This window comes from Chiloscyllium plagiosum, unplaced genomic scaffold, assembly GCF_037043375.1.
Source record: "Chiloscyllium plagiosum isolate Xiang-an unplaced genomic scaffold, Cpla_swu_hap1 HiC_scaffold_23, whole genome shotgun sequence".
NCBI classification, from domain to species: Eukaryota; Metazoa; Chordata; class Chondrichthyes; order Orectolobiformes; family Hemiscylliidae; genus Chiloscyllium; species Chiloscyllium plagiosum.
Window position 1 is genome coordinate 60,068,262 of NW_028270161.1, and position 25,062 is coordinate 60,093,323.

General features: G+C 42.7%; 1 protein-coding gene across 1 annotated transcript in view; it reads left to right on the top strand.

The window, feature by feature from the left end:
* The window catches only part of cfap54 (cilia and flagella associated 54), a 527,984-nt gene that overhangs the window by 493,754 nt on the left and 9,168 nt on the right, over positions 1–25,062 (top strand). The window contains exons 66-69 of the mRNA XM_087999737.1: positions 2,886–3,056; positions 5,576–5,682; positions 9,873–10,044; positions 14,947–15,021. Of these exons, the coding sequence (XP_087855863.1) occupies positions 2,886–3,056; positions 5,576–5,682; positions 9,873–10,044; positions 14,947–15,021 (525 nt within the window). The remainder of the gene's footprint in view (positions 1–2,885; positions 3,057–5,575; positions 5,683–9,872; positions 10,045–14,946; positions 15,022–25,062) is intronic.

The following is a 25,062-nucleotide window of genomic DNA, read 5'->3' on the forward strand; positions in this document are numbered from 1 at the left end:
CCCCCATCTAACCCCAACCCTCTCCATCCCCTGATCCATGCCACCTCATGCCATCACTATTGGTTTGCTGCTCTCATACCTGCCTTTTTTTTTACTGTGTCCTTGGTATTTATGGCACCGTCTGTTGTCAGAAGTGTCTAAAATATGCAGCATGTCTTTTATCTAGATGAATCTCATGGTGTAGTTGGGAAAGTCCATCTATGCCCTTTTTACAGTATTAACTGCCGTAGACTGACAAATTAATTTATTCACTAATTCATTGCAAAACTATGGGACATTTAAACAGCTTTTCAGTATGTTAGTGAATGGGTTTGAGTCAGGTAAGTGGGTAAGGTGGTTCAGTGGCAAGGGCAGCATGATGGGATATGTAGGAAGGCAAAATGGGTGGGTGAGTGGGTAGCTGGATTGGGAGCTAGTCATATCTTGACAAGTGTTGAGGTTAGGGGTTGTTTGGTGTCAGACAGTGTCAGGGTGTTGGGTCCAAAGTTGGAAGGGTGGTCTCAGCTCAGGTTTGGATGGGGTCTTGAGCATAGACACCAATAGTGGGAGGTGCGCCCACACCTCCCCCCTCACCTCCCTCCAAGGCCCCAAAGGAAACTTCCATATCCACCACAGATTCACCTGTACCTCCACACATATCATCTATTGCATCCTTTGCACCCGATGTGGCCTCCTATATATTGGGGAGACAGGCCGCCTACTTGCGGAGCGTTTCAGAGAACACCTCTGGGACACCCGGACCAACCAACCCAACCACCCTGTAGCTCAACATTTCAATTCCCCCTCCCACTCCACCAAGGATATCCAGGTCTTTGGACTCCTCCATCGTCAGACCACAGCGAAACGACGGTTGGAGGAAGAACGCCTCATCTTCCGGCTAGGAACCCTCCAACCACAAGGGATGAACTCGGATTTCACCAGTTTCCTCATTTCCCCTCCCCCCAGGCTGTCTCAGTCAAATCCATCAAATTCAGCACCGCCTTCCTAACCTGCAAACTTCTTCCCGACCTCTCCGCCCCCACCCCAGTCTGACCTATCACCCTCACCTTGACCTCTTTCCACCTATCACATTTCCGACGCCCCTCCCCCAAGTCCCTCCTCCCTATCTTTTATCTTAGCCTGCTGGACCAACTTTCCTCATTCCTGAAGAAGGGCTAATGCCCGAAACGTCGATTCTCCTGTTCCCTAGATGCTGCCTGACCTGCTGCGCTTTTCCAGCAACACATTTCCATCTCTGATCTCCAGCATCTGCAGACCTCACTTTCTCCTCTTGAGCATAGATAGTCAGTTTTCGTTGGATCCTGTGGGTGTAGGTAGAGCTTTTGAGGGTGTTAGGTCAGTTCAGGAGTGGGGTAGGGAGGGTAAGGTCCAGAGAGGAGTGTGAGTCAAGTGTGGATGGAACTAGTGTCTGAGGTGGGGATGGTAGGGAGTTGGTGTCTGTGAGTGGGTGCATAGTATAAGTGATTGGGCAGGGGTTAGGCCAGCTTATTCCTCTAACTTCCCCTAGTGAAAATGTCTAGGTAGGTTAATTGGAACCGTATGACATTTTAGACTCTAATTCGGAACTGGGGACTTGTTCAGAGGGTTCCAGATCAGATGTTTAAATCTCCTGAGAAAATAACAAGCCCATCTCAAGAGAATATTGTAAATGGCCTCTGACCATCCAGAGACTGGAAGGTCTGGCTATTTACAAAGTTGCACAGCACAACAGTAGCAGCTCTGATTAAACTCTCAGCCATAAACACACATCAACTTCCCGACTCAGGCGACTCTCTGTGTGGAGTTTGCACATTCTCCCCGTGTCTGCATGGGTTTCCTCCGGGTGCTCCGGTTTCCTCCCACAATCCAAAAATGTGCGGGTTAGGTGAATTGACCATGCTAAATTGTCTGCAGTGTTAGGTGAAGGGGTAAATGTAGGAGTATGGGTCTGGGTGGTATACGCTTCGGTGGGTCGGTGTGGACTTGTTGGGCCGAAGGGCCTGTTTCCACACTGTAAGTAATCTAATCTAATCTAATTGAAAGCAAATGTTTTTAAAAAAAAAGTGGGTGGCACGGTGGCACAGTGGTTAGCACTGCTGCCTCACAGCGCCAGAGACCCGGGTTCAATTCCCGCCTCAGGCGACTGTCTGTGTGGAGTTTGCACATTTCCTCCGGGTGCTCCGGTTTCCTCCCACAGTCCAAAAATATGCAGGTCAGGTGAATTGGCCATGCTAAATTGCCCGTAGTGTTAGGTATGGGGTAAATGTAGGGGTATGGGTGGGTTGCCCTTCGGTGGGTCGGTGTGGACTTGTTGGGCCGAAGGGCCTGTTTCCACACTGTAAGTAATCTAATCTAAAAAAAAACTTCTATTTTCTGATGTTATATGGTGGCATAGTGGCTCAGTGGTTAGCACTGCTGCCTCACAGCACCAAGGGACCCGGATTGGCTTCCTGGCTTGGGCGACAGTCTGTGTGGGTTTCCTCTGGGTGCTCTGATTTCCTCCCACAATCCAAAAGATGTGCAGGTCAGGTGAATTGGCCATGCTAAATTACCCATAGGTGCATTAGTCAGGGGCAAATATAGGGTAGGGGAATGGATGTTGGTGGGTTGCTCTTAGGAGGGTCTGTGTGGACTTGTTGGGCTGAAGGGAATCTAATCTAATCTAATATAGGTATCAAGTTCCACAACATGATTTTGATAAACTAACATTTATCATTCAACCAATAGGCTCATAATTTTTCAGAATTTGTTTCCAATCTTTGAGATTAAATGAATGGTTTTAAAACAATCAACAATTGTATTTAATGTTACTGCATTGGCATTTCCCTATTGTTAAATTTCAAACATGAGCAGAGATATCAACATTTAAGCCTTTATTATTCAGACATTAATTATATATGTTCCAGGTTTATACGAGTGTCTTTGGAGAGTATACGCTTACAACACCAACGGACAGTTTTGTTGGTCAACTTACCCCACAGATGAGCATGGCAGTAAATTCTATAGACAAAGAACTACGGGTCCAATGGTACTTGCCTGCTCTGGCAGTACCTCCTCCAAGTTGTGAAACCCATAAGGTAATAAAAATAGCTAACAAGGTGAACCAAACACAGTTTTAGGTTCTGAAGTTCCAGATATAAAATTGCATCAAATTTCTGGCAATATGACATTAATTATTTACTGTTTGCACAACAATTTATGTATCCATTATAGGAGTCATTCTGTAGGTAGAACAAGAGTGATCTGCTAGGTTCATTGGAAATTGGAGTAAAGTGTTATTTTTGGATGAAGATCACACCAGCATGTCTAGGGATGCTGGAGGTGAATAGCAAAGCATTGCCTTAGTCAGTCCACCGTCAGATTGCTTAACTGTTAACATATTTTATGGCACTTTTCAAAAATGCCTAACGCAGCAGCTGTGATGAATCTTTCTCCCTTTTGAGCATCCCTTGGAGGAAGCGCTGAGGGTGGCAAGAAAACAGAATGCTCTCTAAGAAGAGTGTCTCAATAACATCAGTACCAACTGAGCTGGCCGAGTCCTAAAGAACATAACTGATAAACTAGGTTCGCAAAAGGTCTTGAGTGCATCAATAAGAAGGAAAACATGCTTAACCTCATCCTCACCAATCGACCTGTCACAGATGCATCTGTCCATGATAGTACGGTTAAGAGTGAATGCCACACAGTCCTTTTGAAGACAAAACCCCACCTTCATACTGAGCATACCCTACATCACGTTGTGTGATACTACCACTGGGCTGAATTGGATAGGTTTCAAACGAATTTAGTAATTAGTTGCATGGAGATACAACAAGAATGGTTAACTGTCAATCTTAATTCTAAAACCAGACAGGTAGATTTTGATTTGCCAGGGTGTTGCTCTGGGGATGCAGCAGAGTTTGGCTGCCTCCATGATCTGTTATTTTTGTAATAGGTGTGATGTATATACAAATTCTTTTAGCCTGCGTAAAACAAAGTCCTGAGTATTTATATATGTAAGTGTGTCACACTGCAGGCCTGGCTACTGATCTTAAATTAGTTTTCAGTTTAATTTTTGGCACAATGAGTGCAAAAGATAGTTTGGACAGCTTGTCTTGTTTCCACTGGAGTTTAAAAGAGTGAGGCTGATTTGAGTGAAATATATAAGATTCTGAATGGTCTTGACAAGGTGCAGCTAGAAAGGATGCTTCCTCTTGTGCATGAATCTAGAACAAGTGTCAACTAATTTTCTTTCTCTCTGAAAGTTGAGCAACTTTCAGTTCTCTATCTTCAAAGCTGGTGGTGGTGGGGTCATTAGGTTTTTTTTTAAGACAGAGGTAAATAGATTATTGATCAGCAAGGGAATAAAAGGTTAATGGGGGTAAATGGGAATGTAGATTTCAAAACACTAACGGATCAGCCATTAATTTATTGAAAGTTCTATCTTGCTTGAAAGGCTGATTCATCTATCTCTGCTCCTAATTTGTCTGCTCATACGGACAAGCATGACTCCAGACTTCTGGTTGCCTGTTATTGTACTTCACTGCCTTCCTATCATGTTGAACTTGCTTGCACACAACCTTCTGCAGTGTATGAGTGAATTTGAGGAACAGAATTTCATCTTTAAGTTTGGCACTTTATAACCATGAGAGCTGAACACTGAGTTTAACAACACAAGGCTCTAATCTCTGTCCCTGTTCTATCCCCTTTCCTTTGTATGTATTAGTTTTACTCTTGTTCTTATTTTTACTTCGAAATGGTAGCTGTTCATAATTCTGCATGCACTTTTTCAGACATATCTTACGTTTCTTTCCTTGTCCGATCTAGATTCTACTTTGGGCATAAGTTACAAGGAGCACTTTAAAGAACTGCAGGCGAATTCATAGAAATCATAGAATCCCTACAATGTGGAAACAGGCTATTTGGCCCAATGAGTCCACACCGATCCTCCAAAGTGTATTCCACCCAGACCCATGCCCTTCCTCTACATTTATCCCCTGACTAATGCACCTAACCCACACATCACTGAACACTATGGGAAATTTAGCATGGCCAGTTCACCTAAACCGCACATCTTTGGATTCTGGGAGGAAACCGGAGCAAACTCACACAGACACTGAGAGAATGTGCAAACCAAGTCCCTAGCACTGTGAGGTAGTAGTGCTAACCACTGAGCCACCGTGCTGCCTTAATTATATAAACACATCCCACAATCATACCACATAATCTACTGTATCACTTACATTCAGGTGTAACAAGCATTCGGATTCACAAATTAAATGATATTCTTTAAAATGTAAAGTAAGTTTTTTTTCTCCACACACGATCCAAAATGGCCTTTTGTAGACTGCACTACAACTTTATAGAAATGTCCCTGTATCAATTAACATAGTGGTCCTTTCAGGCCATGTCCCAAAATGCAATCTGAACAGCAATCTGTGCCTTGTGCATTACATGAGGCCATAAAACTGGAAGGGAAATATAAGAACCCAATTCACTGGTTTCAAGATCATAGTGGTTGCAGAGGTTTTAAACAGGATTTTAAAAATTATAATGTAAATATCAATTATGAAAGAGGACACAAAAATTAAAACATTTTAAAAACTTTTTTTTTCAGATTTTACTTGTGTTTGCATATAATGTGAAACCAGTCACACTGGTCAGCCTCAAGACAAGTACATTAGCTAATGCTTCCTGTGGATACAAATGGATTCATTTAAAACGGTATTAAGTTTTTTGTATATATTGTCATGAAAGGAGTATAATATATACACAGTATGTTGGGGCTTGGATTTTAATGTAGAATTGGATGGATGTTGGGACACTAGTGACCTAAATTCCAAGTCAATTCCAAGAAAGTATGTAACTTCAGTCAAGCTCCTGGAAGAGCATGATTATATCACTGAGCTTACAATGGAATAGAAAGCTATTAATTAAGTTTGGTCAATACTGAAGTTTCAAACTTTATTGCTGGAACAGCACAGCAGGTCAGGCAGCATCCAGGGAACAGGAGATTCGACGTTTCGGGCACAGGCCCTTCTTCAGGAAAGAGCAGAGAGTGTTCAGCAGGAGAAGATAAAAGGTAGGGAGGAGGGACTTGGAGGAGGGGCGTTGGAAATGTGATAGGTGGAAAGAGGTCAAGGTGAGGGTGATAGGTCGGAGTAGGATGGAGGCGGAGAGGTCAAGAAGAAGACTGCAGGTCAGGAAGGCGGTGCCGGGCTGGAGGGATCCGGCTGAGACAAGGTGGGGGGAGGGGGGATGAAGAAACTGGTGAAGTCCAAGTTCATCCCCTGTGGTTGGAGGGTTCCCAGTCGGAAGATAAGACGCTCCTCCTCCGACCGTCGCAATGTTGTGGTTTGGCGGTGGATGAGTCCAATGACCTGCATATCCTCGGTGGAGTGGGAGGGGGAGTTGAAATGCTGTGCTACAGGGTGGTTGGGTTGGTTCGTCCGGGTGGCCCAGAGGTGCTCTCTGAATCGCTCCGCAAGTAGGCGGCCTGTCTCCCCAATATAGAGGAGGCCACACCGGCTGCAGCGGATGCAGTAGATGATGTGGGTGGAGGTGCAGGTGAATCTGTGGCGGATATGGAAGTTTCCTTTGGGGCCTTGGAGAGAAGTGAGGGGGGAGGTGTGGGCGCAAGTGTTGCACCTCCTGCGGTTGCAAGGGAAGGTGCCGGGAGTGGAGGTTGTGTCGGTGGGGGGTTTGGATCTGACAAGGGAGTCGCGGAGGGAGAATCCCTCCAGCCCGGCACCGCCTTCCTGACCTGCAGTCTTCTTCTTGACCTCTCCGCCTCCATCCTACTCTGACCTATCACCCTTACCTTGACCTCTTTCCACCTATCACATTTCCAATGCCCCTCCTCCAAGTCCCTCCTCCCTACCTTTTATCTTCTCCTGCTGAACACTCTCTGCTCATTCCTGAAGAAGGGCCTGTGCCCGAAATGTCGAATCTCCTGTTCCCTGGATGCTGCCTGACCTGCTGTGCTGTTCCAGCAATAAAGTTTCAACTTTGATCTCCAGCATCTGCAGACCTCACTTTCTCCACTGAAGTTTCAAAATCTCACTTCACAAGAATCAGGAGTTTATAAGGAGAATCACTCTCTTAATTGAGGGGAACGAGTAACCATAGCCAAAATAAGTTAGTTTTCAAAGTTTCTAAGCTGTAAGAGTTGTTTGAACTGAAAAATAATCTGTCAGAATCCAGCATACCTGTTAATCCAAACAAAATCAGAAGTTATGCATCAGTTACTGGAACTGATTGTGCATTGTGTTTACACTGTTGCTATGTAAGCAGAGAGTGTGAGTGTGTGTACTGGTTGGTGCAAATGTGACCAGTTGTGGATGTGGATGCTAATAGCAGTCTAATAACAAGCTCTGTTAGCTCCTAGATAGGCGAACGTATTAGGAGCTTACAATAGAACATGAGCTGCCTCAGGACTGTTAGAAAAGCAGCTTTTGTGCCTCTGTATCTCTACAGTAAAAGTATCTGAAGCTTGAAGAAAGCCAGCTATATTCTCTCACCCATTTCTGTAAACTGTTGCTTATAATCAGAAATTAAGAGACTTTGTAATTAGTATACCAATCACCCTGTGCCTTCTGCAAAGAAGTGAAAGAACCTGGAGAAAGTGGGTCAAAGAACAGATGGTCTTGTGGGAAAAAAAAGGAACACTATAACAAAGCCTGCTGACTGATGCTATTGAACTGTGTTATGGACCAGGCCAGACCCCCTTAAAACATCTCAAGTAAATAGCCCAGACCCTAGTTGTTTGCTAGTTGTTTTAAGCAGGTGTAATGTGGATATTCCAGGAGGGATGCAGCTGGTCAAAACTACTTAGTTTTAAATAAAACAGAATTTATTTACAAGATTACTGAATGAAACACAAACAAAGAGAACAGGATACAGAATAACTTGACCCATTTGAAAACCAAACAGATTAGACCAACTTAATGATAAAATACTTGTAACAATCCCCATAAACGACTTTTGGCACAAAGTAAAATCAAACACAGGGTCTTATACAAAAGATGTCAGAGAGAGAGAGGATCAGCATGAACCTGCTTCTTTGGGTCTAGCTGCCTGACTGCTTTCAGTGAATGGCCAGACCAAACCAGAGAAAACCTGAGCTGAGAGAACTGGCCACTCCCCTTTCATTGTACAAAGTTAAAAATCACACAGGTCCAACAGGTTTATTTGGAAACACTAGCTTTCGAAGCACTTCTTCATCAGATAACCACTGGATGAAGAAGCAGTGCTTTGAAAATTAGTGCTTCCAAATAAACCTTTTGGACTATAACCGGCTTTTGTGTGAATTTTAACTTTGTACACCCCAGTGTAACACAGGCACTTCCAATTCATTGTACAATAATTTTGTTAAAACATGAAAGGCTTTTACGTGAGGCAGTATCTGTTAGCTATAATCAAACTAAAATCCTCCAAACATAGACTTTTTTTTATAGAATCCCTACAATGTGGGGACAAGCCATATGGCCTAACAAGTCCATATTGACCTTCCTAAGAGTATCCCATCCAGACTCATTCCCTTACCCTGCATTTACCCCTGACTCATGCACCTAACCTATAATAAACCCTGGAGAATATGGGGAATTTAGCTTGGCCAATTCACCTAACCTGCACATTTTTGGACTGTGGGAGGAATCCGGAGGAAGCGGACACAGACACGGGGAGAATGTGCAAACTCCACATGGACAGTTGCACGAGGCTGGAAACGAACCAGGATCCCTGGCGCTGTGAGCAGCAGTACCATCCTCAACTTGTCAGAGTCTGATCTTTTATGATCTCCCTGAAATAAAAGCAAAGGACAACATAACATTGTTAAAGGAGCAGCATTGTCACAACTGTATTTCCCAATCTTCTTTCTTCCACTCATAACACTAATGTTTTTGTTTAATTTGTTGTTTGTCTATAAGTGGGTTTGTAAAGGTACATTTTAAATAGTAGAGTTATATGCTGATAGTTCATAGTTTTGCTTACCCGTGCCAAATCTTATTTATTTGTAACAAACAGCAGTTTTTTTTTAAATTTGGGAATGTGGTCAATTTATTCTATTAACCGGAATCCATCAGATAAGGAAACTGGGGACTTTGCATGCTTTGGTTAAATCTTAACTTTTGAGATGACCCCAGATGTAGTGGGGCTCCAGAATCACTGAATTTTTGTTATCACCAAATGAGGTGTAACAAATTCGGTGCCTGATAGTACAGTGGTTGAGATCATTTTAATTGAGGCATTCAAGAGGGCATTAGATGGTCATCTGAATACAACCAAGGTGCAGAATAATGAGATAAAGATGGGAAAATGACACTAAATGATTTTTCTCATTCTGAGAATTGGTGGAGATACAATGGGCTGAATGGATTTCTTCAGCCCTGTAACAATTCTGTGAATCTGCAAGGCAAATGTTGGGTAAAAGCCATCAGGGAGCAGTGGCCACAAAGCCCAGCCTGCCTGGGTCAGAAAAGCAATTAAGCTTGTGATATTTGGCCATATTTCTGGTCATGAGCTCTTCCCTATAGATCATGGAACAGAGAGTGTTTGCTGGTAGCATCACAGGAAATATACTGGTAATTTGTTTTAATAACTCTGCTGTCTTAAGACTTTTGAAGCTTTATTAAAAACAAGTATTCTTGCTGTTATTGATGTTGATAGAACTTAACACTATTGATATTGAAGGCTGAGAGGCTGATTATTTCGTTAGCTTCTTGCCCTCACCAATTTTACTTCATTTTGTGTGGGGGAGGTGGTGGTGAGTCTGAAGCTTTGAACATGCAGGTAATGAGACTTCCAGATGACAACTGGGCTAAATAGAGTTGTAGCCTAAGTTTATACAAGTAAATGTTTTTACCATCATGTGTTCCCATAGCCACTCAAGGTTTGTGTTTCCCCATCTTTTTTAGACTTATTGCATTGCACAGAAAACTTTCTGCATTAAGACAAAAGGCTGAGGCATATTTGCAACCAGAACATGCACCATCCACTTCATTGCAGCGCAGTCACCAAAGAATGAGGCAAAGGTATATTCGAAGTGAACCTGCAACAAATGTTAGGAAACTACCTTCAACATTGGAAGTAAGTCAAAACAAGCATTAGAATAACAAAACTACTTCTCAAATGATAGAGTGGAATTGTTAATGTGTGATCCGTGTAAATGACCATGACTACCGAACAGATGTAGCTAAATCATTCTACTGGTGAAGCATACTGATTTGCCTTGAAACTAATTGTGCCAATGTAGTATTTATGGGTGTTCCTACAGTTATAGTTGACCATTTTCCATTCAGATTAAGCCATGAAGACAAGCTACCACTGTGGAGTAGCTGGGATTGCTGAGAGAACAACACTCAATTTAGACTTAAATAGTATCATTAGCATGCTAAGATACACCCAAGCTGCAGCACTAATTAGGAATGTGGTCAGAGAGATAATTGAAAACTTACTTTATAAGGAGCTTTTTGAAAGCAGGGCATGTTATTTACATGGATTTTAGTAAGGCTTTCAATAACATCCCTCATAATTAGGTATCCACGGTGACTTACTTGGCCATTTGGATTCTGGATTGGCTTGTCCATAGAAGGCAGAGGGTAATGGTGAAGGGGTGTTTTTCTGGATGTAGATCCATGACTAGTAGTGTTCCGCAGGGATCTGTATTGGGACTTCTGCTGTCTGTGATTTATTTAAATGATTTAGATGAAAATGTAGATGGGTAGGTTAATAAGTTTGCAGATGATATAAAGATCAATGGAGTTGTGGATAGTGTAGAAGGTTCTCAAAGGATTTAGGGGGATATGGATCAGTTGCAGGTCTGAATGGAGAAGTAGCAGGTGGAGTTTAATCCAGGCAAGTGTGCAGTGCTGCACTTTGGAAGATCAAATGTTAAGGGAAAGATAATGGCAGGACCCTGAATAGCATTGATATACAGAGAAATCTTGGAATCCCAGTCCATAGCTCTCTGAAAGAGGCCAACAAGTAGATAGGGTGATAAAGAAGGCATATGGCATGCTTGCCTTTATTGTTTGGGGAATGAGTACAAGAATCAGGAAGTTATGTTGCAGCATTATAAAACTTTGGTTAGGCCACATTAATTGCATTCAATTCTGGTCACCAGATTACAGGAATGATGTGGAGGCTTTGGAGAGGATGCAGAAGAGGTTTACCAGGATTCTGCCTGGATTAGAGAGTAAGAGCTATGAGGAGAAGCTAGACAAATTAGGATTGTTTTCTCTGGAGCGGTGGAGGCTGAGGGAGACCTGATAGAAGTATATGTAAAAGTAAGAGAGGCATAGATAGGGTTGATAGTCAAAATCTTTTTCCCAGTGTTGAAATGTCTAACACTACAGGGAATGCATTTAAGGTAAGATTGGAAAGTTCTAAGTAGATGTGAGGGACATGTTTTTTATACACAGAGAGTGATAAGTGCCTGGAATGCACTATCAGGGATAGTAGTGCAGGCAGATATAATAGGGATGTTTAAGGGGCTTTTTGATAAGCATAAGAATATGGAAGGAATGCAGGGTTATGGACCGTGGCAGACAGAAGGTATTAGTTTAATTTGGCATCATGTTTGGCACAGCATAGTGGGCTGAAAAGCCTGTTCCTGTGCTGTACTTTTCAATGTTCTATAAATCTTTGTTTCCTTTATAAGGGGTTCAAACTCATCATTTTCAAAGATGTAACTTTGAACTGCTTAAATGACTGTTCACATCCTGGTAGTTCAATTATTTCCCTGAATCTGTGGTGTACAGGATTCCCAATTCTACACTCCAGCACCTGTGGGCACAATTCCATCTCTTATGCAGAGAAGCGAGTATCCTTAAGCTGGCACTGGATTTCTTTGAACTGGGATACTTTTCAGCTGTGTCAGGAAAATGTCATATTCTTCTACTCAACTCTCAGCTACATTGAATTATCAATGGCTGTCAGACCTTCTTCCACTCTCCCATTGTTCTAGATTGCTCCCAGGGATTTTTCTAATCCCCAACCCCAATTCTTCACTACACCTGCTGGTTATCAGGACTTCTTTAACCCCTAATTGCCTGGAGACTCACACAGTTGCATCTTTTTGGTACAGAGTCTTAACCTGCAGTAGAACACTCCCAGTCCCATGGACTCCCATTTCATGCCTCTTCCTGCTTCTGGGTCTCCTTTTCACACTGCATCAGTCTGCAAGGATACCTATGTCTGCAGTTGCTGTTAAAGACAAAGCCAGAATGGTTGGCTGAATATACCTGGCCTGTGCCACAGGTTTATGTGCCAGAGTCCTCAGAGCATGGCAAGAATTATAGTTCTTGGCCTAAAGCTGTGTATAAAAATTTGGATCACAGGTACCTTCACAGCCTTGGGCAGTGCATGGATGTTCTGGTGCTGTAATTCCTGATCCAGCACATATCAGAGATCAAACCTTAAATCCCAGAAGAATGGAGCTACTTGATATGTTGTAAAGCTGAGGCAGGAGATCTGATTACTGTATAGTCTACCTTTGTCAGTCTTCCTCAAGGCAGTGCAGCCTTCCTTGTTGTCTCTACCACTCGCTTGCATGACTCAGTCCTAAACTGACCAAACCCAAATATTTACTTTCCAAAAATGTTGGAAAGGAATTCTGTGACTGAATGCAGGACCTTGCAAAAATCATACTCCCAGTTCAACTCAGCAAAACATTACAACAATTCATTTCTGGTGAAGACTCAGCCAATCCATTTCTATATTGGGAAATAAGTCAATATTCAGGCATGGGACCGTCATTTTAATATTTAAATTAATGCATACACCAGTGACCACCTAAAGAAATTTTAAGAACTACAGCAACAGCCCAGGTATCAGTACAAATTAAGTGCAGTAAACAGATTTCATGTTGCCTCCATTTTACTGTACCTAGTTCATACTCGAGACAGTAGCAATTGGAAAATACAGAAATATAAAACCTAGAAATGAATCGAGAGATAATATCGAAATACCCATAGCTGCATTTTATTATTTTAAAACATTATCCATTGAAGCAAGAGGTATTTTTCAAAGCAAACACAGGATAAGATTTTATTTTCAACCATATCACTTTGTGACTTGTGTTTAGAAAAATATAGCCCTATCGTCTCCCAGTATATTACAAACATAGAAAATAGGAGCAGAAAAAGGCTATTCAGCCACTCAAGCCTGCTCCACCATTCAGTATGTTTGTTTCCAATTCCACATCCCCATCTACCCCCGATAACACATGAATTTTCTATCTAACAAGAATCTAACCATCTCTATCTTAAAAATATTCTATGACCCTGCCTCCACTGCCTTCTGAACCACAGAGTTCCAAAGTAGCACAATCCTCTGAAAGAAAAACATTCTCCCCATTTCTGTCCTTAAAGAGTGACTCCTAATTTTAAAGTCGTGTCCCTGAGTTTTGAACTGACCCACAAGACGAAACATCCTTTCCAGTCCAAACTATCGAGACTTTTCAGGATCTTGTACACTTCAATCAAGTCACTCCCCCTACTCTTCTAAACTCCAGTGGAAACAAGCACAACCCATCCAATCGCTCTTCATAAAACAACATGCTAATTCCAGGTTTCAGTCTAGTAATTTTTTTCTTAACCACCTCCAATATGTTCTACCTACCTTAAATGTGAAGACTGAAGTTGCACACAGTGTTTGATGTACTCTTACCAATTTCATGTACAGCTGAAGCATAATGTCCATACTTTTATGTTCAATTCCTCTCATAATAAAGGATAACATCCCATTAGCCTTCTTAATGCCATACTGTACTGCAAACATTTTTATGATTCATGCACCAGAACATTAGAACATAGAACATAGAACAAGGGCAGAACAGGCCCTTCAGCCCTCGATGTTGCGCCGACCTATGAACTATTCTCAGCTCATCCCCCAACACTATCCCAAAATGATCCATTGCAGAGGTGCAAAAGCCATTTACAAAAATGAAATGGTTCCAGGAATAAGAAACTTCAGTTGAGAGGATAGACTAAAGAAGCTGGGACTGTTCTCCTTGGCAAGAAGTCAAAGAACAAGGTTTCTTCAGTCCTTCTGAAACTTTGAATTTTGCAATCATTCATCATTTAAGTAATACTGTTTTTTAATTCTTCATACCAAAGTCAACAACTTCATATTTTCCAACTCTATCCATACGGCTCTTATGGCACAGTGGTAATGTCCTTAGCTTTTAGCCAGAAGGCCCAGGTTTAAATCCATCTGCTCCAGAGGTGTGTGATACAGCAAACCTTTTATTAACTGGTACCTATAGGACCAGGAGTGTGCCAGTTGAACAATATTCCAGTTGATCAGAGGTCCATATAATCAATGTAAAAGCACAAACTAAGTATTTGAAATGTTATGTGAGGGTATAAACATCACTGTTATACTTTATTTACAATAGAAATCATAAATAAATGCAACTTTGCCTGAAATAAAACTTATCAGTATAGAGTCTTCTCACTTGCAGCTACAACTGACTATTTGGACATCATGGAGAACGCATTACAGTAAACTTCCGGTTTTTCAGATATATAGTTTTTACTGATTTATCAAGAGTGCCGGTTCATAAGGTGCCAGTTAAAATAAAGTTTGCTGAAACATTTCTGATCAGGCTGAATAGAAAATATTATTACTCAATCTTTCAGATTTTTGCCTGCTCACTCACTCAATCCACCTTTATCTGTCTACAATAATTTTGTCTTCTTCACAACATATTTTTCTACTTGTCTTGCTGTCATCTGTGATTTAGCCACCATACTTTTGCTCCCAACTAAATCAGTGAAACTGATGAGTCATCAGACCCGAAACGTTAACTTTACTTTCTTCCTACAGATGCTGCCAGACCTGCTGAGTTCCAGCAGCAATTTCTGTTTTTGTTTTAGTTCTCCAGAAGCTGCAGTGGTTTTGTTATATTGGGACAGTAAACAGATTTGATTTGACAACATTCTACACAAGTTGACAATTTTTAAAATGTTTTCATCTATTTTACAGGATATGGTCTTGCAGTTATGCAAAGAAATAAAAGAATTATTTATTCCTGGACCAGAAATGAAGACTGAGACAGAGGTACAGTCATCAAAAAGCACTGATATTTTTATTTTTTTATGAGAAATTATTTCTGGACTTTCTTTTCAGGTTTGGCAGTATTTCTCTGCTTTAATGAGGTGTCAATGAGAACCATTATCCATTGAGAATGCTGAGCCATATCAGACTATAAAGCTCCCTCCCTGCAGCAACCTCCAATTATACTGCATGAATTGAAGTCATCCATATTGCCAGAAGGTGTTCCATAGTTGGATCCAAACATAAGAAAAGAAAAATTCTCAGAAATATTTCATCTTAGGGACCAATCTAGTGAACCTTTGCTGAATTACCTCCAATAAAAGTATATCCTTTCTAAAATATGGAGGCCAAAATTATTTTCAGAGTTCTAGGTGTGGTCTCTCCCATTTTCAGACCATTGTTCAGAGAAAGACTGTTTGGCTTTAACGGGATCTCTTCTCCTTAATTCACTAGATTGAATCTTCTGTATCCTTTCAGGAAAACAAGCATCCTCTTCACTCAAATGCTTAGAGTGTAATCAATTGGACTTCCAGTTGCAAGATTCATTCTGGTGATTCCATGGCCTTCAACTCTTCACAATCCTTTTTAGTCCTAAGTAGGTGTTCCCTCCCCACTAGCCTTCCAGACTGTGATTAACCAAAAACAGGCCTCTTCTTTTATCTGGCATTGTGTTCTGTTGGTAAAATGTGCAATTTTTAAAAAGGTTTTGACCTGAGTTTCTGTTCCCAAGACATCCAGGATGCAGATGCATGCCTCTGTGTAGATTCTGTATGAGATCACATTGCTTTCCTGGGATGTAGAATGAAACCTGCCATTGTTCCTTGCAGAATAACCTTTAAACCTGTCTTCTCTGCCATCTTCATTTCGGCCACTTTGGCCAGATGGGAGGATCTTCTGATGCCACCTGTAGGAATGTCATGGACACCTGAAGGAGAACTTGCAGGGAGGCATTGCTGAACCTGTGGAGCTACTGTCAGTGTAGACTCAGACATCTACATGTGAAAATACAATTGAAGGATACTGGATGAGAAGTAGAAGTTCCAGAACAAGGAAAAATAGTGAGAGGCAAATGATAGCGGGGGGGGGGGGGGGGGGGGGGGGGAGAAGTTTGAATAGAGCAGAAGGTAAAGATGGAACGCAACAAGGATTGAAGCAAAACACTGACAGATGGAGATGGACAGGAAAGTTGTGAAGCAATGCACAACCTCCTATTTGTCCAGGAAACTTTGTATCATAAACCTGCTCATACTTTGCTACATTGCTGATTGAAAACAGGCTTCACCAATGGAAAGCTTCCCCAACATTAGGATCCATATCTTTCCCCTGCGTGCTGCCAGGTCTCTAGTTCTGCCATCAGGAACATACATCATGTTTGTACAGTTACTTTCTACTCTGCCTTTAACTCTCTTGTATCCCTCTATTAGTTTACATCTTAAAAGCTTTCTTTCCAGTTTGAAAGTCAGAGGTCTCTCTCCAGTGATATGTCTGTCCCTTGACACTTGGGGTGTGGGAGCATGCAGATTTCCACCATGGAGATGGGAATAAATGTGTATGATTTTCTGTCCGGGAGTGATGGGGGTAAGATTGAGTTGGACATATGACCTCTGGATTCATATTACAGCTGGCCACAAAAGTGGGCAAAGCTGCTTTGAAGGCTGACCTCAATCATCTGAGACTATTGCTCATTTTATAATGAGCTGTGGGACTTCTAGCCTTAAGACCTCACTTTCCATGTTACTTCCATCGTAACCTCGCCATGCCACCCCATATTCCAATGCCACCTCTACAGGCATTCAACCAGCATCCACCATGGACAGACCTCAAGATCCAAAAAAGAAATTGTTACTCATTAAATCTATTCAAAGATTTTAAATTGTCCAAGTGGTTAATCTGTTAGAAACACTAGTCACCACATCAAAGACAAATAATCCTTTTTTCTACCCCTTAGAACATAGAACAGTACAGCACACTACAGGCCTTTCAGCCTTTGATGTTATCTTAATCTAAGATCAACCTAACCTACACACCCCTCAATTTACTGCTGTCCATGTGCTTGTCCAGCAATCGCTTAAATATCCCTCATATCTCTGATTCTGCTACCACCACTGGCAGTGCATTCCACACACCCACCACTCTCTGCGTAAAGAATCTACCTCTGACATCTCCCCTATACCTTCCTCCAATCACCTGAAAATTATGACCCCTCATGACAGCCATTTCTGCCCTGGGGAAAAGTCTCTAGCTATCTCCTCGAACTATGCCTCTCATTACTCTGTACACCTCTACCAAGTCACCTCTCTTCCTTCTCTCCAGTGTGAAAAGCCCTAGTTCACTCAGCCTCTCTTCATAAGACAAGCCCTCCAATCCAGTCAGCATCCTGGTAAATCTCCTCTGCACCCTCTCTAAAGCATCTACATCTGTCCTATAATGAGGCGATCCCATTATTTCAAGTGTGGTCGAACCAATGCTTTATGGAGTTGCAGCAAAACCCTCTGACTCTTAAACTCAATCCCTCTGTTAATGAAAGCCAAAACACCATATGCCTTCTTAACAACCCTATCAACTTGGGTGGCAACGTTGAGGGATCTATGTACATGAACACCAAGATCCTGCTATTCCTCCACACTGTCAAGAATCCTGTCTTTAACCCTGTAATCAGCATTCAAATTTGACCTTCCAAAATGAATCACTTCACATTTATGCAGGTTGAACTCCATCTACCCCTTCTCAGCCCAGCTCTGCATCCTGTCAATGTCTTATGTAGCCTTCAACAGCCCTCGACACTATCTACAAAGTTTGTGAGAAGATTTGTAGCTCGAGTGCTCGTTGTTGTGGTTCTGTTCGCCGAGCTGGGAATTTGTGTTGCAGACGTTTCGTCCCCTGTCTAGGTGACATCCTCAGTGCTTGGGAGCCTCCTGTGAAACACTTCTGTGATCTTTTCTCTGGCATTTGTAGTGAATTGAATCTGCTGCTTCCGGTTGTCAGTTCCAGCTGTCCGCTGCAGTGGTCGGTATATTGGGTCCAAGTCGATGTGCTTATTGATTGAATCTGTGGATGAGTGCCATGCCTCTAGGAATTCCCTGGCTGTTCTCTGTTTGGCTTGTCCTATAATAGTAGTGTTGTCCCAGTCGAATTCATGTTGCTTGTCATCTGTGTGTGTGGCTACTAAGGATAGCTGGTCGTGTCGTTTCGTGGCTAGTTGGTGTTCATGGATGCGGATCGTTAGCTGTCTTCCTGTTTGTCCAATGTAGTGTTTTGTGCAGTCCTTGCATGGGATTTTGTACACTACATTGGTTTTGCTCATGCTGGGTATATGGTGCTTCGTTCTAGTGAGTTGTTGTCTGAGAGTGGCTATTGGTTTGTGTGCTGTTATGAGTCCAAGTGGTCGCAGTAGTCTGGCTGTCAGTTCGGAAATGCTCTTGATGTATGGTAGTATGGCTAGTCCTTTGAGTCTATCTACAACACCACCAACCTTTGTATCATTGGCAAACGTACTAACCCACCCTTCCACTTCTTCATTCAAGTCATTTATAAAATCTGCAAAGAGCACAGGCCCAAGAACAGATTCCTGTGGGACACCACTGGTCACCGACCTCCAGGTGGAATACTTTCCATCCACTACCACTCACTGTCTTCTTTCGGCCAGCCAATTCTGTACCCAAATCTCTTTGGATCCCAGACCTCCTAACTTTTCGAATGAGCCTATTGTGGGGAACCTTATCAAATACTGTTTTATATGCTGTTGCATTGTTTTGGAACTTTGGAAAAAAAAAGTCAAAACAACAGCAGTTTTAAAAGGGAGAAGAGCAGACAAAGGAAGCACATGGTGAGGTCAGTGCAGGAGAGAGAGAGAGAGAAAACCTGCACAGTTACTGCCTTTGCTGTTTGAATTCGTGTATCGCTGGACAGCGGAGTGCATCTGGGAAAATTAACAAACAGTGAAATTCACAACTAATCTTGGAGGAACTGTTGGGCGAAGTTCACAGCACAGAATCAGATAAGTTAATTGTTGTTTTAAGTCTGTCCTAGAGAAAGGCTGCAGTAGTGGGTACAGTGGATTCTATCTTGATTCAATGTTTTTGGAGATAAGTCTCTTGATTAAACTTAAATTAATAGCTATGGCTTATATTATAACCTGTGGCAGTGTTTGTAGAGGAATAAGACAGTGTTATTTTCTGGGTCTGGAGATTGTGAAGGAGGAAAAATGGCCTTTACAGTGATATGTACTTCTTGTCAGATGTGGGAGTTTAAAGAGAGTTTAAGGGTTACTGCGGATTATATATGCCATAAATACTGTTGGATGCGAATCTTATCAGATCAAGTGGATCGGTTGGAGAGACAAATAGAAGCAATGAGGAATTTGCAACAGCAACAGTATGTGATGGATGGCAGTTACAGAAAGGGGGGAAAGTCTCAGATACAGTCACATAGATGGGTTAACTCCAGGAAGGGTAAGTGAGGTAGGCAACGAGAGCAGGAGTCTTTTGTTGATATACCCATTTCAAACAGTATGCTGTTTTGGAAAATGTAGAGGGTGATGGATTCTCAGGGGAAAGTAGCACAAACAGCCCAAGTTTCTGGTATTGAGACTGGCTGTGATGCAACGAGGGGTACGTCGGCTTCCAAGAGATCAATTGCGTTAGGGGATTCTGTAGTCAGAGGTACAGACAGACGTTTCTGTGGCCAGCAGAGAAAAAGTAGAATGGTGTGTTGTTTCCCTGGTGCCAGGGTCAAGGATGTCTCAGAGAGGGTGCAGAATGTTCTCACGAGGGAGAGGGGCCAGCAGGAGGTCATTGTCTACATTGGAACCAATGACATTGGAAGGGAAAAGGTTGAGACTGTGAAGGGAGATTACAGAGAGTTAGGTAGAAATTTAAAAAGGAGGTCCTCAAGGGTAGTAATATCTGGATTACTCCCAGTGCTACGAGCTAGTGAGGGCAGGAATAGGAGGATAGAGCAGATGAATGCATGGCTGAGGAGCTGGTGTATGGGAGAAGGATTCACATTTTTGGATCATTGGAATCTCTTTTGGGGTAGAAGTGACCTGTACAAGAAGGACGGATTGCACCTAAATTGGAAGGGGACTAATATACTGGCAGGGAAATTTGCTAGAACTGCATGGGAGGATTTAAACTAGTAAGGTGGGGGGGGTGGGACCCAGGGAGATAGTGAGGAAAGAGATCGATCTGAGACGGGTACAGCTGAGAACAGACGTCAGTCAAACAGTCAAGGCAGGCAGGGACAAGGTAGGACTAATAAATTAAACTGCATTTATTTCAATGCAAGGGGCCTAACAGGGAAGGCAGATGAACTCAGGGCATGGTTAGGAACATGGGACTGGGATATCATAGCAATTACGGAAACATGGCTCAGGGATGGGCAGGACTGGCAGCTGAATGTTCCAGGATACAAATGCTACAGGAAGGATAGAAAAGGAGGCGAAAGAGGAGGGGGAGTGGCATTTTTGATAAGGGATAGCATTACAGCTGTGCTAAGGGAGGATATTCCTGGAAATACATCCAGGGAAGTTATTTGGGTGGAACTGAGAAATAAGAAAGGGATGATCACCTTATTGGGATTGTATTATAGACCCCCCCAATAGTCTAAAGGGAAATTGAGAAACAAACTTGTAAGGAGATCTCAGCTATCTATAAGAATAATAGGGTGGTTATGGTAAGGGATTTTAACTTTCCAAACATCGACTGGGACTGCCATAGTGTTAAAGGTTTAGATGGAGAGGAATTTGTTAAGTGTGTACAAGAAAATTTTCTGATTCAGTATGTGGATGTACCTACTAGAGAAGGTGCAAAACTTGACCTAGTCTTGGGAAATAAGGCAGGGCAGGTGACTGACGTGTCAGTGGGGGAGCACTTTGGGGCCAGCGACCATAATTCTATTTGTTTTAAAATAGTGATGGAAAAGGATAGACCAGATCTAAAAGTTGAAGATCTAAATTGGAGAAAAGCCAATTTTGACGATATTAGGCAAGAACTTTCAAAAGCTGATTGGAGGCAGATGTTCGCAGGTAAAGGGACGGCTGGAAAATGGGAAGCCTTCAGAAATGAGATAGCAAGAATCCAGAGAAAGTATATTCCTGTCAGGGTGAAAGGGAAGGCTGGTAGGTATAGGGAATGCTGGATGACTAAAGAAATTGAGGGTTTGGTTCAGAAAAAGAAGGATGCATATGTCAGGTACAGACAGGATAGATCGAGTGAATCCTTAGAGAATAAAGAAAGTAGGAGTATACTTAAGAGGGAAATCAGGAGGGCAAAACAGGGACATGAGATAGCTTTGGCAAATAGAATTAAGCAGAATCCAAAGGGTTTTTACGAATATATTAAGGACAAAAGGGTAACAAGGAGAGAATAGGGCCCCTCAAAGATCAGCAAGGCGGCCTTTGTGTGGAGCCACAGAAAATGGGGGAGATACTAAATGAATATTTTGGATCAGTATTTACTGTGGAAAAGGATATGGAAGATATAGACTGTAGGGAATTAGATGGTGACATCTTGCAAAATGTCCAGATTACAGAGGACAAAGTGCTGGATGTCTTGAAACGGTTAAAGGTGGATAAATCCCCAGGACCTGATCAGGTGTACCCAAGAACTCTGTGGGAAGCTAGAGAAGTGATTGCTGAGACTCTTGCTGAGATATTTGTATCATCGATAGTCACAGGTGAGGTGCCGGAAGACTGGAGGTTGGCAAATGTGGCGCCACTGTTTAAGAAGGGTGGTAAGGACAAGCCAGGGAACTATAGACCAGTGAGCCTGACCTCGGTGGTGGGCAAGTTGTTGGAGGGAATCCTGAGGGACAGGATGTACATGTACTTGGAAAGGCAAGGACTGATTCAGGATAGTCAACATGGCTTTGTGCGTGGGAAATCATGTCTCACAAACTTGATTGAGTTTTTTTGAAGAAGTAACAAAGAAGATTGATGAGGGCAGAGCATTAGATGTGATCTATATGGACTTCAGTAAGGCGTTCGACAAGGTTCCCCATGGGAGACTGATTAGCAAGGTTAGATCTCATGGAATACAGGGAGAACGAGCCATTTGGATACAGAACTGGCTCAAAGGTAGAAGGGTTGTTTTTCAGACTGGAGGCCTGTTACCAGTGGAGTGCCACAAGGATCGGTGCTGGGCCCTCTACTTTTTGTCATTTACATAAATGATTTGGATGCGAGCATAAGAGGTACAGTTAGTAAGTTTGCAGATGACATCAAAATTGGAGGTGTAGTGGACAGCGAAGAGGGTTACCTCAGATTACAACAGGATCTTGACCAGATAAGCCAATAGGCTGAGAAGTGGCAGATGGAGTTTATGCGAGGTGCTGCATTTTGGGAAAGCAAATCTTAGCAGGACTTGTACACTTAATGGTAAGGTCCTAGGGAGTGTTGCTGAACAAAGAGACCTTGGAGTGCAGGTTCATAGCTCCTTGAAAGTGGAGTCGCAGATAGGTAGGATAGTGAAGAAGGCGTTTGGTATGCTTTCCTTTATTGGTCAGAGTATTGAGTACAGGAGTTGGGAGGTCATGTTGCGGCTATATAGGACATTGGTTAGGCCACTGTTGGAATATTGCATGCAATTCTGGTCTCCTTCCTATCAGAAAGATATTGTGAAACTTGAAATGGTCCAGAAAGGATTTACAAGGATGTTGCCAGGGTTGGAGGATCTGAGCTACAGAGAGAAGCTGAACAGGCTGGGGCTGTTTTCCCTGGCGCGTCGGGAGGTGAGGGATGACCTTATAGAGATCTACAAAATTATGAGGGGCATGGATAGGATAAATAGGCAAAGTCTTTTCCCTGGGGTTGGGGAGTCCAGAACTAGAGGGCATAGGTTTAGGGTGAGAGGGGAAAGATATAAAAGAGACCTCAGGAGCAACTCTTTCATGCAGAGGGTGGTACATGTATGGAATGAGCTGCCAGAGGATGTGATGGAGGCTGGTACAATTGCAACATTTAAGAGGCATTTGGGAGGATATATGAATAGGAAGGGTTTGGAGGGATATGGGCCGGGTGCTGGCAGGTGGGACTAGATTGGGTTGGGATATCTGGTCAGCATGGAAGGGTTTGACCGAAGGGTCTGTTTCCATGCTGTTCATCATTATGACTCTATGATTCTAAATGCTTTACTGAAATCCATATGCACCACATCCACTGCTCGACCTTCATCAAATTGTCTCAGCACATTATCAAAGAACTCTAAGGCTTGTGAAGAATGACCTGCCCCTCACAAAGCCACACTGACTATCTTTAATCAAACTATATTTTTCCAGATAGTCATAAATCCTATCTCTCAAAATGCTTTCCAGTACCTTGCTTACCACAGATGTAAGACTGACTGGTCTGGTAATTCTCAGTGATTTCCCTATTTCCTTTCTTGAACAGAGTAACAACATTCGCCTCCCTCCAATCAGCTGGTACTATTCCCGTAGAGAGTGAGGATGCAAGGATTATTGCCAGAGGCGCAGCAGTGTCATTCCTCTCTTCCTGGATATATATAACCTTGGATATATCTGGTCTGACCCTGGGGCCTTATCTATCTTGATGCTTCCCAGAATTTCCAGCACATCCACTCCCTTGGAGGGAACCTGTTCAAGCCAATTAACCTGGTCCACGGTGTTCTCACTATCAACAAGGTCCCTCTCTCTCATGAATACTGAAGCAATAACTCATCTATGGCCTCCCCTACCTATTCAGACTCCAGGCACAAGTTCCCTCCACTATCCATGATCGGCTCTACCCTCTCACTGATCATTCTCTTATTCCTCATGTATGTATAGAAAGCCTTTGGATTTTCCTTAACCCTTCCTGCCAAGGCTTTTTCTTGCTCCCTCCTAGCTCTCCTCAGTCCTTTTTTGAGTTCTTTCCTTGCTACTCTGTAATCCTTTAAAGCTGTGCCAGATCCTTGCTTCCTCAATCTTAAGTTAGCTTCCTTCTTCTTTTTGATGAGAAGCTCCTCTTCTCTTGTCACCCAAGGCTCCGTCACCTTACCATTCCTTGCCTGTCTCAGTGGGACAAAGTTATCCAACACTTGCAACAAGTGCTCCTTAAACAGCTTCCACATTTCTGTTGTGCATTTCCTGCAGAACAATTATTCCCAAACTACACTCCACAGTTCCTGTCTAATAGCAGTATAATTGCCCCTCCCCCAAATAAACACCTTCCCACACTGTCTGTTCCTATCCCTCTCCATGGCTATGGTAAAGGTGAGGCAGTTGTGGTCACTGTCACTGAAATGCTCTCCCGGGAGATCTGACACCTGACCTGGCTCATTGCCTAGCATCAAATCTAATATGGCCTCCCTCCTGGTTGGCCGACATATTGAGACAGGAATCCTTCCTGGACACACCTCACAAAATCGGTTCCATCCAGACCATCTGCACTAAGGCGGCTCCAATCAATATTGGGGAAGTTGAAGTCACCCATAACAACAACTGTTACATCTGCACCTTTCCGAGATCTGCTGTCCAATCTGTTTTCGCATCTCTCTGCTGCTGTTGGAGGGTATGTGAAAACCCCCAATAAAGTGACTGTTCCTTTCCTGTTACTGACTCAGTAGACAAACCCTCCTCAACAACCTTCTTTTCTGCAGCTGAGATGCACTCTCTCATTAACAATGCTCCTCCCCCTCCTCTTTTACCCCCTTCTCTGTTCTTTTTAAAATATCTAAATCCTGGAACAACCAGCAACCATTCCTGCCCCTGTGAAATCCATGTCTCTGTTATGGCCACAACATTGTATTTGCAAGTACTGATCCATGCTATAAGTTCATCACTCTTATTCCTGACACTCCTTGCATTGAAATATATACACTTTGACCCACCCTTTTGCCGTATCAACTGTGTATCCTTCCTGACAGACTCTCTGCATTCTATTTCTGCTCGTTCAACAACTACCCTCTCCTCTGATCTGTAGCTCTGGTTCCCATCCTCCGCCAAACTAGGTTTAAACTGTCCCGAAAACCCCCGCCCAGGACATTGGTTCCCCTCCGGTTTAAGTGCAATCTGATCTTCATGTACAAGTTCCACCTTCCCCAGAAGGTA